We start from the raw sequence: 21761 nt of genomic DNA on the forward strand, positions 1-21761 counted from the left end.
CAAAGAGGTATGCAGGCTATGCCCCAGTAATATGCCTATTGCTACATAATCTAGATCCTGCTATTTAAATTATAAAATCTCACAAACATGGTTCTAGGAAAACAGAATCATGTATATGTTTTAAGTGATAAGAACTGAAATGCAAACTAGTAAAATAATTTAGCCTGGTTTTAAACAACTTGATTCCTTTAAAAAAAAGATTTAAAAGATTTTCTACCTCAAATATGATTTTTTTTTCCTATCAAATGAATCTGAAACCAAACTCTGTTAATTCACTAACAATGCAGCAATCATTAAAATCACAAATTCCAAATTTCATCCATCCCTGTAAATAAGTGCCCCTTCTCTATTTTTTTTTTGGGGGGGGGGTGATTTATAAGTCTCCAGTGAACTACTGAAGTATATCATGGGTTTCATTTTAATACATAAAAAACAACTCAACCCTATATGAATAAAACTATAGGCAAAAAGTTACTGGCTCACTTTTTTAGGCACACAGTATTTAGATTTATTATTAGTGGGGTTCAAAGGTTAAAAAAGAAAATGCCCACCACTTTGAAGAAGGGACTAGCTCAGCCAGAGGTCATATGACAGCTGCTAATTGGAAAATGTTAAAAAGGGAAGGGGGAAAGGCAGGGAGTTAGCCTAGTCTTTCTTTATTGCAGCATTTGATTTTCATTTAAAAAAAAAAAAGTGATAAGATTTGTATAACTCTGAAAGAGGCCTAAAATAAATAAATCACCCCCTAGGTGACAGAGCACAGTAAACACCCTATCAACGCTTTCCTGCAAAACAGGAAAAAATACTGAATTTAAAAATAAAACTTTATTTCTATAGTGAATTGCAATGAAGACAGCCTAATCTCTAAAATAGTTAAACCTTTTTCTGCCATTGCATTTACAAAATTAAAACACTCTATTATAATGCAAGCTATTTTATTTATTTGTCTAAATTTTATTTATATCAAAAACATATATCTTCTATTAAACTGTTCTTTTTTAGAATACTTTCAGAACTGACAACCTTCTAGTAAGTAAAACCAGTGTTAATTTAATATTTCAAATTAAAGATTTGTTCCTTACTAAAGGCAATTTGCATTTCTTTAAAAGTTTTTAAAGTGTTTTATTTATTAGAAAAGTCATACCATTAATTTCTTTACAAAAGTATACATTTTCTGCCTCTACAAATATTGTGCTAGACACTCTAAAATGTATTCTTCCTTATGTATACAATTTTACATTTGATTCAGAATGATGAACAAAAATTTTTATGATTAATGCAAACACTGTATCGACATGAGATAGGAAAGTAATAACCCATAGCTAGATTTAAAGTTGAATTTATGACACCATTTTGATTATGCACATTAGCTCCAATTACCTGCACCACTCATTCTGAGCCACTAGATGGTGTAAAAAAATAAATTAAAATGGTAAAATTTCATTCCTTCCTCAAGAAATCGAAATATAACTCTGAGAAAGATTAAACATATTTCTAAGCATGTAACAACTCTAGCAATTTCTATACTAAGGGCCTTGAGTTCTGAATTTATAATAACACTAAGTATCATTATGGTATAATATAGGATAACAATACCATTGCAGTCATCATTCATATATTCAATGAATTTATATCATTAATTTATGTTCTCTGTTTGCCAACATTTTGATAAAACTGGAAGGCCAAGCCAATAAAAGATTACCGAGACTTCAGAGATTCTTATGTGAATATGCCCTAAGCAAGGTGGGAAAGGAGTCTTTGCAAACATATCTAACCCTAAAACTTCACAACCAACAGCAAAGATACCTATCAATGGCACAGAATTTGTTCAAATTCCATCAAGGGAGGTTCTGCTTTGTTCTTAAATGTCATTTCTTGTTACCCTCACCAAGATTATCCTGTTGGATGTACCATTCTACTAGCTCCACAACTAGGATGGGAATTTAATCATTTCAGCCAAGGGTGATAATGTGCTGGGCCCCAGCTAAACACACACCTCTAGAAGGCCCCTTATGAAATGATGTTGATGCTGGAACTTCAACCCTTGTGAAAGAAAAATAGAAGAAATATTTTTGGTTGGTCCTCTTTCAAATGACAACATTTAGAAATTTTGAGGCAGTATATACTTTCCAAGAGCTGGAACACCACTAACCTCAGCTCTATGGTCAGACATCAAAAGTTAAATTATAATTTCCACAAAACAACAGGTTTGGCAAATAGGAATCTCCCCTAGAAGCTGAAAAGTATGATTATATTTTTAATTTTAGGTTAACAGAAAACGACTTTCCCAGACAACCATCAATGGTAGAAATGGACACGCAAATGGGAATGTTACTGACTCACAGACTATCCTGGTGGTGATGGGTGTTTCAACGAGGCTTTTGGTGAGAAAGATAACCTGATTCATAAAAAAGATTTTAAGAACAAATCTACATGTCTTTATAAGTTTCCTATTTGCAAAAGGAGTATAATAGCTATATGGCATTTATCCCTATAAGCCTGAAATTCTACATGGAAGCTAATCAACCTTTTAAATTTACATAAAAATTGAAGCTAAATTGATGAAAGAAAATGTGAACCAAGTAAACTGAGGAAACACTTCCATGATTCCAAGAAAGTTCCTTGACAAGAACTGAAACTAATCAGTTTGATTTCTATATTAAGTACTTAACTGAAAAAGCTGTTTGCCTTAACTGAGGACAACTAAATGTTCAGTAGTAGGCTTTAATCCAAGAGTTGTGATGTGGCTATCCATAAGCTCCCAACAACTGTAAACATCCTTCTAAAAAAACTATATTAATGAACAGAGGAATGAGAGAAAGAAGTGACAAACTTTAGCTTTGGGCGCCTCAAGTAGCAATCATTAGAGTGGGGTATATTTGCTTACTGGATAACTTGTCCCCCAATATTCTATGAATGTTTATATCTTATTTCTTTTGGATTCTTGGTGTCTAGAATGAGCCTTGACACATTGTAGGTACTTTATGACAGTTTTGAATTAATAAATCCAAGGCAAAAAACAAGACAGGAAGGAAAGCAGTTACAAGCAAAAGAACATAAAGGGGAAAGCACTGGTCTGGGAGTCAAAACGTCAGGCTCAAGTACTGGCTCTGGCACTTTCTGGACTCAAGTTCCTTTATCTGTAAAGCTGAGAAGAGATGTTCATTGCTAAGACTCTTAGCTCTAACTTTCTATGATTCACTGTGTTATGACTTTATGCACCTACCATCTAGTATTAAATGCAATAAAGTACCTTATTTCCAATTTCTCGTCTGTATTGAACAAGTCATATTATCTCTCTGAAAAGTCCAAACTATTTCTCCAATCAAGAAACCACATTAAACTCCTACACTTATGATTTCCATTCTTATATTTAATTTAAATTGTTTCCATATATCACTTATACTAAAATCTAGGCTCATAGAGTAGAAAGAGGGTTTTTTTTTTTATCCTCCTATTAAACTAGGTGTAATTAAATATGAAAATTAAGGGAGCTCACACAGGTCATCAGAAGTGTAATCAAGATAAGAAACTTGACTTTTAAGATCTAAGGACAGAAAAATTCTGAATAGTCCAGTATCTTAAGCAAAGGAGACAAAGAAAAAATAAATATACATATAAAAACATAAGTTCATAGCAATATACTTTGCCATTTTGTTTACAAATGCAACTTGTTAAACTTTTAAAAAAATTACCTAAACTTATCTGAATGGAAAAGCATTGCTTTTAAATTGTCGGAACACCCACAGTATTTACATAAAGATGAAAAACTTGTTCTATAAACACAGTGTTTCCAGTAGTAAATGGCAGACAAAATCAGAATAAGCACACAGAAGAATAAAAAGGAAGAGGAAAGAGAAACACAATAAATAATCTAATACCTCACAATGTTAACTTTCACATAAGTATATTGTTTCTGGAGAAGGCAGTTGGTGGATGTGAGCCAAGGCTGAAGTGATAGGTAAACACACAGTTAAGTTGAATCCTGTTATCTGATTGTGTTTAAAATTTGATTATATTTCACTTGACAAAATAATTAATTATTGTGAACTCCCAACTGTTAACAAGGACCTAGAAGAATTCCAGTTGGCACTTTTTCCCCAATATTGTAAATCCAAATGCATAAAAATCTGGCTTTTAATTTCTCTCTTTACAGCTGTCATTTTGGGGTAGTATTCTTACCTTGCTAAGAATGTAAATCACGTCACCACGTTTAAATGACAACTCATCAGAAAGAGATCCTGTGCAGTCCCACAAACCCTGGTAAAAATTAGCATAATCAGTGCTTTTATCTCCTAGGAAGAAGAAAGAGAAAGCATGAGTTAGAGCTTTCCTGTAGAGGACCTTTGTTTGAAAATGAACTAATTAGAAATTAATGACCACTCCAAACAACGGAAATAGTATAAAAAATTCTGTCCTTATTCAAAGAACATTTTATTATTCTCATATAAGAATCCTAGTTCTTACTACCAACTAAGGCCATTTTCCAAAAGGCTACTTTTGAATTTTTTTGTCTTTCTCTCTCTTTGTTTTCAGCTAAAAGCTATAATTGGGATATATGCTCATCAAACCAGCACCTAAAAGTTGCCTCCCACTTATTTTATGTAACTACCCTAAACCCATTTGCAACACTTTGAAGAAAATAGTCTGCCATACTGCACAAGGGGCAATATCCATGAGATGTGGTATCAAAACACGCTGTGAAAGAACCACCTCACAGAATGTGAGACACTTCATAAAAATAATAATAAAGGAGCTAAGGTGCAAACATAAATCAAACTCAGGAATGAAATGAAAAAAAAACTTTTGTAAAACAAAATGCTGGTTAAAGGAAGATGATAAAGTAGACACAATATGAAGGATAATTATAGCTTTTTTTCTTCCGGGATGTTTGTACCCAAAGCCTCTCAAAGTTATTTTTAAAATATTTTAGCAACTTTGAAATTATCAATGCTCAAGTTGCATTTTTCAACATGTTTTTGTCAGTCCCAGTTTAGGACATTAGGCTCTGAATAAACATGCAACATATACTGGAGTTATCAGCTCATCCTTCTAACAGCATAAGCACAATGGATGTGATGTGCTCAAACTGCCATACAGACCATTAACTGATTGATTATTTAGCACTCTCCGCTCTGTAATACCACAATAAACCGGGTAATAAATGCTTTGTCACTTATACAATGTGGGTCTCCTGAAATACAACACAGAGGTAAATATGCTGGATGCTTTTGTTACAATGAGAACTGTTTCCTGCTTTTAATTTCATGATAATTGAGTTTTGATGAGTTAATGCAAAAAGAATGCAAGTAACATCAATAAGATGCCCATGTATTCACTAACTAGGCAGAACATATACGTGCTCACAACGTCCATCATTGGAATGTCATTTTTGAATTCTGAGGGGATAGCTGTGGGGACACATGCTGGATCACAGTTGTCATCTTAGTTTTGTTATATGGATCTCAAACAGCAGGCTCCTTGGCATTCCAACATAACTAATCACATTAGCGTGTCATTAGGGTGTTTGTCTTATTATGCAGTTTGAGATTTACACAGTGTGTTAAGTTTGCTAGAAAATTTTTAAATTCTCTTTAATATCCGAAAACATTTTTTTAAAGCAAAATGAAAATCTGAATAACATGAAGTCTGAATATTTAGGAAGTAGGATGCACTTTTCAATTATACTTTTAGGAAAATAAACAAGGACTAAAGTACACAACCTAATCCCCCTGTTAAATATTTTCATTTGTTTTCTAAGAGTTAAAAAATAAGAGAGAGCGAGAAGGAAGCATAGGGCACGAAGAAGGGAAGAAAAGAAGGATGGGGGACGGGGAGACAGAGAAAGAGAAGCAGACACCTTATCGACTGCTCCACACCAGCATTTGAGCACTCATCACTGATATCAGCAGGGATGTACACAAGCCTGGGAATCCAACCAAGAACTAACAACGCTTGTGGCCCCCTTTATTACATTTTTCCCCAAAGCATATATTAAAGTCAATTCTACAAATAGACACTAGAGGGCACTCCGGCTGGCCAGATCACTCCAAACACTGTCAATTTTTTTTTTAAAAATTACTTAACAATAAAGTGACTGATTTCTTTTAAAAACCACTTATTTAGACAAATAGGGATTTAGAAGTTGAAACATTCTAGTCAGATTAAATCAGCTGCTAAATGGGTCAAATGTTGTGCCCCATGCAGTCTGTCAGTGTCAGTTTAAAAATCAAGGAATTAGAGCAAAGAGAAGATGACATCATTTCACATGCAAGGCCCTCCCCCACAGCAACAGGCCAGGAGGTAAAAGGATCTAAAGAGCTGGTTTCCCCAGTCAAGGCTCCTGTGTATTCCCTTAAACTTGTTCCAAAAAGGCTGAAGAAGCAAAACTTGGGCTAAAAACTAGAGGAAAGGTTTTCGCTTAGCTAGGATGTCCCAGTGGGTCTCCCAACTGTCCAGCTGCTCTTTCCTTTTTTCTCATAACAGTTTTTCAATGAGGGCAGGGAGAAGAGGGAAGAAGCAAAAGAAAAGTATATGGTGATTTCTATCACATAATCCTTATCACTTTGGGGTCCCTCTCCCCCTTGATGTGCTTGGTGTAACTCCCATTAACACTAATGGGCGTTAGAGGAGTACATGAGGGGAAGAGACCCCCACCGTGTGCAAGATGCATCCCTCCCTAGATGTGCATGATGAGCATTTCATTAAATCTCACTGCTGTAAAGAGGCAACAGAGCTAGAGATTTGGCAACGCTGGGGGAAAAAACGCATTTTCAATTGTGCTTTCTATAATCTTGATGATGATCTTACCCAAAGACTAACCTCATTTCTGTCCTATATGTGAACTCTGGTAAAGTTGTTTATGTCACACAGCTACATGTACATACAACTTACTACTCTATCTATTTAAATATGCAATACTAGCAATAAAGTAGAAGGAATAATCAAACTAGGGAGAAAATCTGGTGGTTCATGTTTATTAGCCTTAGCCTCCTCAAAAAAAACAAGGCTTAAATTCTTGGTGTGAAATCTAGACACAAAAATTAGGAATTATCCTGGTCCTTAATGAGTAGCAAGTTTCTCTGGTTCACTTTTTAAAAAAAAATTTAAGAGTGACTAAACATACACAAAAACTCAAATACAGATACAGCTTCACAAGCGTAGTAGGTTCACAAAAGTTAACATTGTTCAGCTATACAATGGAAAACAATCCATGTGAGATATGTATTTTGAAAAAACAAAAAAAAATGGAAGGGAACACAATGCTGTTAACCACAGATAACTATACATTCTAAAACATAAATTAAGCCTTTTTAGTTGTCTTTACAGCATTGGTTTTCTTATTCTACCCAATCATGATTATTTTTTCAAAATTAAAAAATCACCTTATTACATTCTTGTCCTGAGATACAAGAATGATTTAAAAACAGGGAAGGAAGGAAAGAAGGAAGGAAGGAAGGGAGGGAGAGAGGGAGGGAGGGAGAGAGAGAGATTGATTCTAAATTAGCCAGCCTGTGAAGGATTTGAATAATGCCCTTGTTCCTACATTTAAGAACACAGAAAAACGGATCATTGTTCAAAGACAGTAGAATTATTACAAAAGTATAAACTAAATGTGTAAATGCTGGGCGTACTTACTTTTGCAAAAATAAGATTTTTAAAATGTGGATGAGAATGGATGAAACATATGATGGTAAGTTATTGGAGAATTTCTCCCTGGGAGTTTTAGGTTTTAAATACTAATTTAGAAGGGTAAGCATATTCCACAACGTTCAAAAAAATCCAGTGGAACCTTTATTTTTTATAAATGCAAAATATATAAACTTAAACATGTAGGAACTTGTAAGAAACACAAGATTAAGTTTGTTTTTGTTTAAATATATTACATTAGCACAGTCTAACACATTTCTCTTTAGTAAAATTAGTCAATGTGAAAAATATACAGCATTCTTGAGCAAGGTTATAAGTTCATGTCATGTGATGCTTAGCAAGATAGCAATACTCTTGTCAACTCATGGCCCTACATGGCAAACAAACTTCTAGTGTTACATATTTGACATCCTAGAGAAGATCAAAGGTCACTACTACGCAAAAGCATTAAAACTGTTGCTTGAAAAGAATTTCATGTCACTAAAGATAAGAATTATTGTAGTGCTTTACAGCTATTCCATGTAAACCCAGTACTACTTATTGCCTTCCTTTGAGGAAAAACTGATTTTTTTCCTACCCTCAAAGCAAAAATTTGGGAGATGCTTATTTTAAGAGTTTTTGAAAAACACATTTGCTTCAAGCCACAATATCTTTAACTGTGGAAAGAGTATCTACTATGTGTGTATCTTGTACACCTTAAACTGAAATTAAAAAAAAAAAAGAAAACCTACATGCTTTTGTCAGAAGTTTTATGATACATAACCCAAAACATATATATTTAAATTACTATTGAACATAGTCTCAGGTTGCACTAGACCTCTGTGTTTTATAGTTGCATTTTACAGGACTGGAGTGCTAACATCTAATGACTTTGTCCTCACTTCCTTTCTGAGAAAAGCAAACCAAAACCTTTTACAGCAACCTGCTCCTGCTTTCCTGTCCTGGTCCGGAAATCAGGCCTCTGTTTCCTTTCCATATGTCACAGTAGGAAGGACTCTGGAAAGCTACTTCCTGAACACACACTTCTTGTCCACCCTGCCTCTGACAGCTTGAAAGAGTGATGTATGGACATATGAGAGAGGGGAAGGTGACCCTGACTAGGGCTCTTTGCAGGATACGGGGATGATATGGCAGACCTTGCCCCAGCTGACATGCGGCTATGAAGAGGTGTAAAGTCCTGATAAGAAGGCAGTCCTTCTTTGCTTTCCATGTAAAATAATTGCTGGCTTATCAAAACTAACCTCATGCTTGCACTACAGATATGGTTTATCTCCTGCTCTGTGGAAATAACAACCAACAAGAAAAGTTGTTCAAATCATGTGATTCTATACATAGTATGTGCAGTTATTTTTCCAGTCTCAGTCATAATTAATTCTTGGGGCCATATGCCAAGTGGAAATGGATAAGGGGAATATCCTTCCTAGACTTCTAGGCCACCAGTGTCCTTTTCCAATTTTTAAGCTGCTGTCACTGGACTCTGGCATTTCTTACCCAATTCATTTGCTTTCTGTGTTAATCATATGCAATGAAGATATGCATGGCCAACATTTAAACAGGCTGCAGATCAATTAGTGGTCTTAAGTTTATCTGATTTTTATCAAAGAAGACAGAGCTGTGGGTCGATTGTCAGAGCCTGTGTCAAGCTGACCTTTTCAGAGATGTCTACATTGCCAGTCCCCTGGGCAACTTGTTGTCCTCTGTTAGTCTCTGAATGGCAGAAGTCTGTTCTGCTCAAGCACAAAGTATACACAGATGTCTATATTACATTCTTATAGGTTTGACAGCAACTGCATGTTGTATCTATAAACTGTCCTTTAGCAGTGACACTTCCTCAATGATGATAAGCTAATTTATGCAACTAAATCTCCTTTGTGCAGAAATGAAAGCTAATTGAGTCATTACAAAGTAATTCAGGAAGGAATACCTTGTATAAATTGGCTTACTTTATAAATCCTTCTCAAGTGGTTTTCATGCATCCTAAATGGGACTAAGCAGCTTATCAGCTATAAGACATCCAGACTGAACAAGCTAACTTCAGGGACCTGTGTAAATGTCTTTTGAGCAGTAAGAAGAAAGTGACTAAAATACAAGTGAACAAAACCAAAATAAACTTTACCAGGGAGCTCCACAAGTCATTACCTGAGGTGTGATGAACACCGTCCTGACTCATATTCTTTTGTACTTCCATTTTCACTGGTGGTGTATTGTCCTCTTCCTCTTCTGCAAATAAATGATATAAATGACACACTGAAGGGTTTCTTCAGGGATAACAATACAGTATTCACCTCATTTTAGGAGCAAAACTAAAAGTTTATAACACACAAATATCACTTTTCAAAGAATAAAGCTACTAAACTTTCAATTACTTTTTCAATAAGCTAAAGCTGAACAAATAAACCTCTAGTCATTTCCACATAGCATCCTTACTAGTTAGCTTAAAATTTTAAGAAATGTACTAATACTTGGCACCTTTTGTTTTAAACATGTATAGCAATCTGGTACAATCTTAAATCCAATAAAACCCTACATCAACACCCCACATTATACCAATACACCACATTATACTGTGGCAAGAGTACCACGGATAAAATCATGGTCCCTAAAACATCAATATAACAAAGAAAAATGTAGATATAAAATACAGTTAACCTATAAGTATTATGAGTATCTTAATACTTTCATATGTTTTCTCACTTGATCTTCACAGGAGGATATTAATGAAGGAGTCTCACTCTTGAAGGTAATTCCCTCCCCCCCCAAATTATACTGAGGACCTCTCTGTGTCCTGAACTGTGGTAGATACTAAGATTTCATAGATAAATAATTTTAAAATCACCTTTTTAGAGATGAGTAATACAGACTCAAAAAGTGAAGTAACATCCAAAGTTTGTGATTACAAAGCCTATGTTCTTTATCCTACATATACATATTCAGGGATTTTCCCATATTCTTTCTCACTCTCTCAACACATTCCTTCCCTACATTATAGGAGAAGAAAATAAGATTAATGAGTATAGTTTTAAACAGCATCTATACATTATTTAATTCTTTTACATTAGAAAAAAGAAATGTATTGCATTACAGTTTTCCCCACCTAAGGATTTATATACAATTTAAAAATACTGAAGGCAGGACACAGAAACAAAATAAAAATTTGAAAATAAAAATTTCAAGAATCATCCAAACTGTAAAGAAAATATGATACAGATAGAGACATAATGACTATTAACTAACTAAATCAATAAATCTTCATTGAGTATTAACTACATGTAAGAGAGACGATCTACTAGGGAGGGAAAGTAAGAGGGAACTTCTGCCCTTCTCAGATAAAGAAAATGGGAAAATGGGATAAGGGGCATAAACTTGACAAGTGAGTCACAAAATACTGCACGAGTTCAGGGGAGAAACCACCCAACTGGGAGTACCAGGAAGGCTTTGAGGGATGGAGAGAATTTCAGTGAAGAAAGATAGGAATGAGGGTATTTCCAAAGGGAAAGGCATGAACAAAAGAACAAGGCAATTCAGATTCTTTTTGGCTAAAGAGGGGGTTACTTCTAGGGGAAGAGCAGGATGGGAGATAACTCTAGTGGTCTGGGCCAGCTGTTGAAGGGCCTTGAACACCCCGCTATGAACCTTAGGCTATTTGGTAAGCAGTAAGAGCCCCAGAAGATTTTTGAGCAGAGGACGTGACTGAGGAACACTAATCGATCCTATTGTCTAAGATAGCCAGGAGTAGGGACAAGGTGAGAGAGAAAGCACTCAGGGGTCTACCTAAAAAGGAAGTCCTGAACTGAAGGGGCAGAGGAAATGAAAAAGGAGACAGATATGAGAGGTAAAGGGAACTAGAATCAATAAGCTTTGTTCGTGACCGGATGTAGAGGGATTAGAAGGAAAAAAGAGCAATCGAGGACGGCTCAGACTTTGAGCTTAGTTAACTGAGAAATGGGTATATCATTACCAAAGGAATAAGATAAGCTATTTTGCTGGGGGAACAAAAGGAGTTGTGTTTTTCAACGTGAAAGATTTACTGCTTTGGTGAGGCAACTCAGAGTAATAGAGTTTGGTGGAGAGGTCAGGACTGCAGATGGAAATTCAGAAGTCTTATGCAAATTTTTAAATGGCAATTAATCAAAATCAGCATTTAAATCACTGGAGAGTCACTGTGCTTACAAGCCAAATAGGACTGTTTTGGATTTTTGTAACTCAATTTAAACAAGGTAAGGAAAGCTTCAAATAAAGGGAACAGCTGGAAATAACTGGGGATTTATACAAATTAGCTTGAATCATACGAAATTTACAATTTTATATGTCAAAACTGGCAATTTCGTATGGTTCAAATAGTCATCCTTTAATAAGGATGATCTAATAAAAAGTCGAATGTAGAGTCCTGTTTCTTTTCTCTTCATCAAAAACTATCTTATCACAAATAGGTTAATAGGGTGTTTTTACACAAATTTTACAAGTAGAAGGGACATTTACAGTCATTTAGTACAATCTCATTTTACTCATTTTACAGATAGTTTTTAAAAAGGTGAGCTTTCCTTACTTTCCATACTTTCTTTCTCCAGCATCCCCCGTCCCCCACCTCACTTCTATTTTTGTTCACAAATTCAATAGTATAGGGTAAATCAAAAAATAGTTCCCAGTCAAATGCCATAACCACATCAATATAGTATGCACTTTTCTTGTCTCTTAAGAAGAGACTGTGAGATTTAAACTCACCATCAATGTCAGCGTCAAGAAATCATAAAAACAAATTATGATAAAGTTAACTACAAATTTATAAGAATTTATTTATTGCAAATTTATTTTCATTTTATTAAAATGTAAGTGTCTATAATCTGTGCTGGGGATTATACAGAGGTGTCAGAGAGCTTTGTTCTTAAGAAATTTATTCTTAAATTAACAGAATAATGATATAAAAATATTTACTACCAATATATACTGTGAAGTATAATATGAAATCCATGTGAGATGCTTAATAAGCACTATTTTAAAGGACAAGATGTTCATTACAAACATCCCTTTTCTCTCTTTCAAACCTAATGCTGATGTTTTTAGGTCAAAGCCTTATGCATTTCATGCATCAATTTTTCTTAATCATATTGAAACAACTCATTTCATCTTGGGCTAAGAATACAAACATCATCCATATAAAAGACAGTAAAATCAAATTTGGAGTGTTTTTTAAAAACCTTAGGAGAGGGCAGAAACTCAGACTGAACCTTGAACAGAAATTGGCACAAGGCAGAGATGTTCAATAACTATTGAATGAACAAATAGATTCAAAAATCATGAAAAAATTTCCTAATATAATATATTCATTCATAAACAGAACAAACCTCTCCACACCACTCAAAATATATGTAAGGAAAAAATATGTAAGAATAAGTGATCAAAATTCTGGGCAATAATCATTTTTACAATATATTATAGATATACACACTCACAGGTTTTATTTAGGATTATTATTAAGCATATTTTGTTTTTGAGGCATATCATTATACAAAACTAATAATTAATACCTCAGAGTCAATGTTTGTGGGTTAATATATTCCATTCAACATTTTAATAACAGTAAACAAAAACAGCTCAGCTATGCAGTAAAATCCATCAAATCACACAGATGGTTATAAGGTTTTCATTATGTGGTTTCCATAGCAATCATATTACAAATCTGGAAGCTTCTTGCAAATAAGCAGCTTGTATTTACATGCCTCTTAGCTGCAACACAAAACTCTTCAACATATGAAGTTATTATTCCAATCACAGATTGTCAGAAGAATCTTCAGGAGATATTTTGATCAGACAAGATGAAAACGGTGCAGTGAACTAATTGCAGAAGATAATTCAAACATAGTTACATATTTACTAAACTAATCAATGAGTATTAGAAATGTTATGGTAGGCATCAAAAGGCTTTAATGTTAAACCCTGTCAAAATATTTTGTAAAATATGAAACTTCCAGGAACAATCAGACCCTGTGGAATCCAAAAGCATTAGCCCCATCCTCTCATCTTTTGAACAGATCTTTGGCTTTCTTTCTGAGTCGAGCAAAGAGAGGAAGAATAGCAAAAAACTGAGTCTTTCCAAATCTTTTTAGGATGACGACTATTTGAGGAAATGCTTACTGTGGGAAAAGTCAAGACCTTTTTCCCTCTTCTAGATTAATCAATTTAATTTACAAATTGATCCAGTTCCATAACAGATGGATTATTACTCTAATAAGAAGCACCAATCTGCCTAGCTATGCAGTTTTTTCAAAATGGCTGTTTCTGGCTTACTAATGTTCTTAATTTTAGGATAAATAACAACAACAACAACAAAAAAGACAAGCAAATGATATGTTTAGCTGACACTGCTTGAAAAAGACTAAAAACAATTTGTTAGCACCAAGGCAGGCTGTGTGATATTCATTTCAGGGCTCAGGACTGATTTTATCATCTTTCCCAGGAAGCAGAGGAAGACAACATAAGAAAATCTCTTTCTCAAACCATGATTACCTTTCTTGTTAAACACCTTCAGAAAATAGCTTTACTGAATTGCAAGGTATTTTTAAAGATACAGTGCACAGAATCAAAAGTTAAGCTCTGAAATAAAGCTTGGATTTAGATCTCAACCCCTTGCCTAGGGAGTCATCTGATTATGTGATTAAATATTTGCTTCAAGAAAAGTTAAAATTATTGCTTAAATGTTTGTTCATACTACATGCAGTCATATCCATTATATAATCCTCATAACAATTCTAAGGGGTAATAGGTATTTTTATCAAAATGAAATGTTCAGAGCTTGATTAACTTGTCCAGGTTCACATAGCCAGCTAGTACAAGAGGTAAGATTCAGACTTGAGACATTTCAATAAGGAAAACAAGGTTAAAGGTAGATGGTAAAGTAAAGGTCTGAAAGAATGTACACCTACATTTCAGAGCAGTAGGCTATCCTATTGGCATCAGGCTCTGGGGCATTGTAAACAAAAGGGCTCCCAAGAAGAGAAGATGAAACAGATGGGATGGGGGGAATATAAGACCCTTCTAGCTAGTCCTAGCAATTCAATGTAAAATAAGGGATTTACCCAAACGCAACTCAGCCCCTCTTCTCTCCCAAGACCTGGGGCAAGCTACCTAGACTGGTGGAAGAAGAAAGGGGAATAAGAGTTAAAGAGTAGAGTCCAAGTATGGGCAAAGGGATTCAAATTATAACGAGGGAAAATGAGCTCCTTAAGAACTTACAAATCCAGGACTGTTGGTAATTTGAAACAAGACATTTCCAAAGAATTTTCTATCTAGTAAATAGACTGATATATATCTTACAGCAGAAGATATCTTTTAATAAAGATGTAAGCATTTACCTTTTAGCAGTATATGAACATCAAAATGAACAGAAGGATAAAGATGACCGAAATAGCATATTTAGAGTCATGTTTACTCTCCTGGAAATTAGGCAAACTGGGGCCTACTGTTACAATTCTTGTCAATTCCCAATGTCATTTCTATAAAGTAGGGAAAATAATCTCTATCCCATAGCACTTCGAACAAGGATTTGGGGAGGGCAATGAGATAACTAGACTTCTTAATAAAAATATTTTTAAAAGCATAATTACCATGCAGTATCAAATTTACTTTAAGACCTAGCTGTTTTGCAACCTTTTATTAGGTTAGCAATCAAGAAGGTTATTAAGATATAAAAAGCAACAATAAGCAATAGTTTTCAATCATTCAATTTAACTTTCAACCTTGACATTCTATTCTTACAGGGTTTAATGTGAAAAAGTCATCGCACTTCAAAAACAAAAGAAAATGCTAATAGTTTGTAGTAAATTTCACACACAATAATTTAAACACAAATCTGAAAATATAAAAATAATGATTTTTCACTTAGATGTTAAATTTGTCAGCATCATGATTGGGATGTTGATATCCCAACACTCAAACAAAGATCCCATTTAACAGAATCAGCAAAAGAATCTTAGAAGGAAAGGAAACCTTAGAGATAATCTAGCTCAATTTCCTTGTTTCATATAAGGGGAACCAGACTGGGGATGTCGCATGACTGGGTCAAGGTCACAGAACTTGCCACTTGGGAGAAACATGCATGGCAGACATTTCTGGAAAAGTCGTCTGCTGCTCTAGATGTACTTCTCTATTTCAACAGCAGTTTTATCTAGACTTGATTATCTGTATTCAATTATGACAAATAAGGAAAGTATGTATGTTCAAAATAAGATTTTAATAGGCCAGGATTCTGTCAGTCAGAAGCAACTGTGAGTCAGGAAATGTTCCCACTCCTGAAGAGTACTAGACATGGGAAACTATGACATGTGGCTCCTTCCTGTCCCAGAATGTTATTCACTGCATACCATAATAAAAAATTCCTCTATCCTATAAAGCCCCGATTCTTAGCTTTTTAATTAAAATGAATAATAAATTCTGCAGTACTAAAATTCTTTTAATCCAAGAAAGTCAGCATTAAATTATTTCTCAGTATAGTAACCCCATTCTGGCCCTGGATTTGTGGTTCAATCATGGCTTGCTAAATATAAGTTCTTTTTAAAATGAATTTAAATTAACCCTTTTTCTTATTCTTGTTACAAAACCACTATCTGTTCATTGCTGAAAATTAGAAAACAGAGATAAGCAAAAAATAAAAATTTTAAATAACCACTATTAACATCTTGATGTATATTCTTCTAGACCACCTTTATTGAGTTTTTGGTTTCTCTTTATTCTTACTTTTAATATCCCAAATGAGTATGTATTTCATTATACACTATTTTGAATACCTTTTTAGCAAGTAAAAAATTTCATCTCCACTTAGATTTTTTTGTTTTCTTTTACATTTTATTTTGTTAAAGAACACAAAAAAATAGGTTGATGTTAAGATTATTTAATTGAAACTAGGTTGCTTTATCTATAACTGTCTACTGTAACATTAGGAAAAAAGCAGTTTCATATGCAGAGCTCATTCCTTACAGGCTTTGGTTCTGTTTCCTCTGTTTGCCTATGTAAATATGCCCTTCCGCATCACATGCACTGCATCTTAACATTATTTTCAAGAACCCAAGAAGGAAAAAACACAGTTCCATAAGAGGGGACCCTTAACTTATTGATGCCATAGCCCTTGTACCAGCAATGGTTTTCAAGACCCCTGGGGAGGGAATGGTAACTATGAGGTCAAAACTAGTTTCATAACAATAGTAAGAAATTATTTGCCTTTTTTACTGTGTTAACATTTGCACTAATAGTTTAAACTAATGGTGGGTAAAACTGCTGACATCTTAGAATAAATCAAGAGAGTGGCACCAAATATAGTATTCTTCACTGTCATGCACCAGGTTTTTTGTTTTTTTTTTAATCTTCATTTTATTGAGATATATTCACATACCACGCAGTCATACAAAACAAATCGTACTTTCGATTGTTTACAGTACCATTACATAGTGGTACATTCATCCCCCAAATCAATCCCTGACACCTTCATTAGCACACACACAAAAATAACAAGAATAATAATTAGAGTGAAAAAGAGCAATTGAAGTAAAAAAGAACACTGGGTACCTTTGTCTGTTTGTTTCCTTCCCCTATTTTTCTACTCATCCATCCATAAACTAGACAAAGTGGAGTGTGGTCCTTATGGCTTTCCCAATCCCATTGTCACCCCTCATAAGCTACATTTTTATACAACTGTCTTCGAGATTCATGGGTTCTGGGTTATAGTTTGATAGTTTCAGGTATCCACCACCAGCTACCCCAATTCTTTAGAACCTAAAAAGGGTTGTCTAAAGTGTGCATAAGAGTGCCCACCAGAGTGACCTCTCGGCTCCTTTTGGAATCTCTCTGCCACTGAAGCTTCTTTCATTTCCTTTCACATCCCCCTTTTGGTCAAGAAGATGTTCTCCGTCCCACGATGCCAGGTCTACATTCCTCCCCGGTAGTCGTATTCCACGTTGCCAGGGAGATTCACTCCCCTGGGTGTCTGATCCCACGTAGGGGGGAGGGCAGTGATTTCACCTTTCAAGTTGGCTTAGCTAGAGAGACAGGGCCACATCTGAGCAACAAAGAGGCATTTGGGAGGAGGCTCTTAGGCACAACCATAGGGAGGCCTAGCCTCTCCTTTACAGCAACCGTCTTCCCAAGGGTAAAACCTGTGGCAGAGGGCTCAACACATCAAACCACCAGTCCCCTATGTCTGTGGTCATGTTAGCAACCATGGAGGTAGAGTAGGCGAATACCCCTGCATTCTCCACAGGCTCCTCAAGGGGTCACTACATCTTTTTTTTTCCTTGTTTTTCTTTTTTTTTTTTTTTTTTTAACTTTCCCTTCTTTTTTAAATCAACTGTATGAAAAAAAAAGTTAAAAAGAAAACAAACATACAATAAAAGAACATTTCAAAGAGACCATAACAAGGGAGTAAGAAAAAGACAACTAACCTAAGATAACTGCTTAACTTCCAACATGTTCCTACTTTACCCCAAGAAAGTTACCTAATATAGCAACATTTCTGTGAACTTGCTCCTACTGTATCCATCAGAAATTAACAGACCATAGTCATTCCTGGGCATCCCCAGAACGTTAAATAGCTTATCTGTTCTCCTTGGAATATTGTTCCCCCTTCCTTAATTGCTCTCTACTGCTAGTTCCCCTACATTCTACATTATAAACCATTTGTTTTACATTTTTCAAAGTTCACATTAGTGGTAGCATATAATATTTCTCTTTTTGTGCCTGGCTTATTTCACTCAGCATTATGTCTTCAAGGTTCCTCCATGTTGTCATATGTTTCACGAGATCGTACCTTCTTACTGCTGCGTAGTATTCCATCGTGTGTATATACCACATTTTATTTATCCACTCATCTGTTGAAGGACATTTGGGTTGTTTCCATCTCTTGGCAATTGTGAATAATGCTGCTATGAACATTGGCGTGCAGATATCTGTTCGTGTCACTGCTTTCCGATCTTCCGGGTATATACCGAGAAGTGCAATCGCTGGATCGAATGGTAACTCTATATCTAGTTTTCTAAGGAACTGCCAGACTGACTTCCAGAGTGGCTGAACCATTATACAGTCCCACCAGCAATGAATAAGAATTCCAATTTCTCCACATCCCCTCCAGCATTTGTAGTTTCCTGTTTGTTTAATGGCAGCCATTCTAACCGGTGTTAGATGGTATCTCATTGTGGTCTTAATTTGCATCTCTCTAATAGCTAGTGAAGCTGAACATTTTTTCATGTGTTTCTTGGCCATTTGTATTTCCTCTTCAGAGAACTGTCTTTTCATATCTTTCGCCCATTTTATAATTAGGCCGACTGTATTATTGTCATTGAGTTGTAGGATTTCTTTATATATGCAAGATATCAGTCTTTTGTCAGATACATGGTTTCCAAAAATTTTTTCCCATTGAGTTGGCTGCCTCTTTACCTTTTTGAGAAATTCCTTTGAGGTGCAGAAACTTCTAAGCTTGAGGAGTTCCCATTTATCTATTTTCTCTTTTGTTGCTTGTGCTTTGGGTGTAAAGTCTAGGAAGTGGCCGCCTAATACAAGGTCTTGAAGATGTTTTCCTACATTATCTTCTAGGAGTTTTATGGTACTTTCTTTTATATTGAGATCTTTGGTCCATTTTGAGTTAATTTTTGTGTAGGGGGTGAGGTAGGGGTCCTCTTTCATTCTTTTGGATATGGATATCCAACTCTCCCAGCCCCATTTGTTGAAAAGACCATTATGACTCAGTTCGGTGACTTTGGGAGCCTTATCAAAGATCAGTCGGCCATAGATCTGAGGGTCTGTCTCCGAATTCTCAATTCGATTCCATTGATCTATATGTCTATCTTTGTGCCAGTACCATGCTGTTTTGGCAACTGTGGCTTTATAATAAGCTTCAAAGTCAGGGAGTGTAAGTCCTCCCACTTCGTTTTTCTTTTTTAGAGTGTCTTTAGCAATTCGAGGCATCTTCCCTTTCCAAATAAATTTGATAACTAGCTTTTCCAAGTCTGCAAAGTAGGTTGTTGGAATTTTGATTGGGATTGCATTGAATCTGTAGATGAGTTTGGGTAGAATTGACATCTTAATGACATTTAGTCTTCCTATCCATGAACATGGAATATTTTTCCATCTTTTAAGGTCCCCTTCTATTTCTTTTAGTAGAGTTATGTAGTTTTCTTTGTATAGGTCTTTTACATCTTTGGTTAAGTTTATTCCTAGGTACTTGATTTTTTTAGTTGCTATTGAAAATGGTATCTTTTTCTTGAGTGTCTCTTCAGTTTGTTCATTTCTAGCATATAGAAACATTACTGACTTATGTGCATTAACCTTGTATCCCACTACTGTGCTAAATTTCTTTATTAGCTCTAGTAGCTGTATCGTCGATTTCTCAGGGTTTTCTAGATATAAGATCATATCATCTGCAAACAATGACAGTTTTACTTCTTCTTTTCCAATTTGGATGCCTTTTATTTCTTTGTCTTGCCGGATTGCCCTGGCTAGCACTTCCAGCACAATGTTGAATAACAGTGGTGACAGCGGGCATCCTTGTCTTGTTCCTGATCTTAGAGGGAAGGCTTTCAGTCTCTCACCATTGAGTACTATGCTGGCTGTGGGTTTTTCATATATGCTCTTTATCATGTTGAGGAAGTTTCCTTCAATTCCTACCTTTTGAAGTGTTTTTATCAAAAACGGATGTTGGATTTTGTCAAATGCTTTTTCAGCATCTATTGAGATGATCAATTGATTTTTCCCTTTTGACTTGTTAATGTGTTGTAATACATTGATTGATTTTCTTATGTTGAACCATCCTTGCATGCCTGGAATAAACCCCACTTGGTCATGGTGTATGATTTTTTTAATGTGTCTTTGGATTCGATTTGCAAGTATTTTGTTGAGGATTTTTGCATCTATATTCATTAGGGAGATTGGCCGGTAGTTTTCCTTTTTTGTAGCATCTTTGCCTGGTTTTGGTATTAGATTGATGTTAGCTTCATAAAATGAGTTAGGTAGTGTTCCATTTTCTTCAATATTTTGAAAGAGTTTGAGTAAGATTGGTGTCAGTTCTTTCTGGAAAGTTTGGTAGAATTCCCCTGTGAAGCCATCTGGCCCTGGGCATTTATTTGTGGGAAGATTTTTGATGACTGATTGGATCTCTTTGCTTGTGATGGGTTGGTTGAGGTCTTCTATTTCTTCTCTGGTCAGTCTAGGTTGTTCATATGTTTCCAGGAAATTGTCCATTTCCTCTACATTATCCAGTTTGTTGCCATACAGTTGTTCATAGTATCCTCTTATAATTTTTTAATTTCTTCAGGATCTGCAGTTATGTCACCTTTTTCATTCATTATTTTGTTTATATGGGTCTTCTCTCTTTTTGATTTTGTCAGTCTAGCTAGGGGCTTGTCAATCTTGTTGATCTTCTCAAAGAACCAACTTTTGGTGATATTTATCCTCTCTATTGTTTTTTTGTTCTCTATGTCATTTATTTCTGCTTTAATCCTTGTTATTTCTTTTCTTCTACTTGGTTTAGGATTGGTTTGCTGTTCATTTTCTAGCTTCTTCAGTTGATCCATTAGTTCTTTGATTTTGGCTCTTTCTTCCTTTTTAATATATGCGTTTAGTGCTATAAATTTCCCCCTCAGCACTGCTTTTGCTGCATCCCGTAGGTTTTGGTATGTTGTGTTCTCATTTTCATTCGTCTCTATATATTTAGCAATTTCTCTTGCTATTTCTTCTTTAACCCACTGATTGTTTAGGAGTGTGTTGTTTAACCTCCAGGTATTTGTGAATTTTCTAAGTCTCTGATGGTTATTGACTTCTAATTGTATTCCTTGTGGTCAGAGAATGTGCTTTGAATAATTTCAATCTTTTTAAATTTATTGAGGCTTGTTTTATGTCCCAGCATATGATCTATTCTGGAGAAAGTTCCGTGAGCACTAGAAAAGTATGTGTATCCTGGTGATTTGGGATGTAATGTCCTGTATATGTCTGTTAAATCTAAATCATTTATCAGATTGTTTAGGTTTTCAATTTCCTTATTGGTCTTCTGTCTGGTTGATCTATCTATAGGAGAGAGTGATGTGTTGAAGTCTCCCACAATTATTGTGGAAACATCAATTGCTTCCTTTAGTTTT

At 35.1% G+C, this 21761-nt stretch overlaps 1 protein-coding gene across 2 annotated transcripts in view; it reads right to left on the minus strand.

Annotated features, from left to right (window-relative positions):
* Positions 1–21761, minus strand: part of SKAP2 (src kinase associated phosphoprotein 2) — a 220453-nt gene that overhangs the window by 12929 nt on the left and 185763 nt on the right. For both annotated transcript variants that reach the window (XM_037836938.1, XM_037836939.1), the window contains 2 exons: positions 9790–9870; positions 4183–4295 (listed from right to left, as the gene is read on the minus strand). In XM_037836938.1, the coding sequence (XP_037692866.1) occupies positions 4183–4295; positions 9790–9870 (194 nt within the window). The remainder of the gene's footprint in view (positions 1–4182; positions 4296–9789; positions 9871–21761) is intronic.

Source organism: Choloepus didactylus, chromosome 5 (assembly GCF_015220235.1).
Source record: "Choloepus didactylus isolate mChoDid1 chromosome 5, mChoDid1.pri, whole genome shotgun sequence".
Classification (NCBI taxonomy): domain Eukaryota; kingdom Metazoa; phylum Chordata; class Mammalia; order Pilosa; family Megalonychidae; genus Choloepus; species Choloepus didactylus.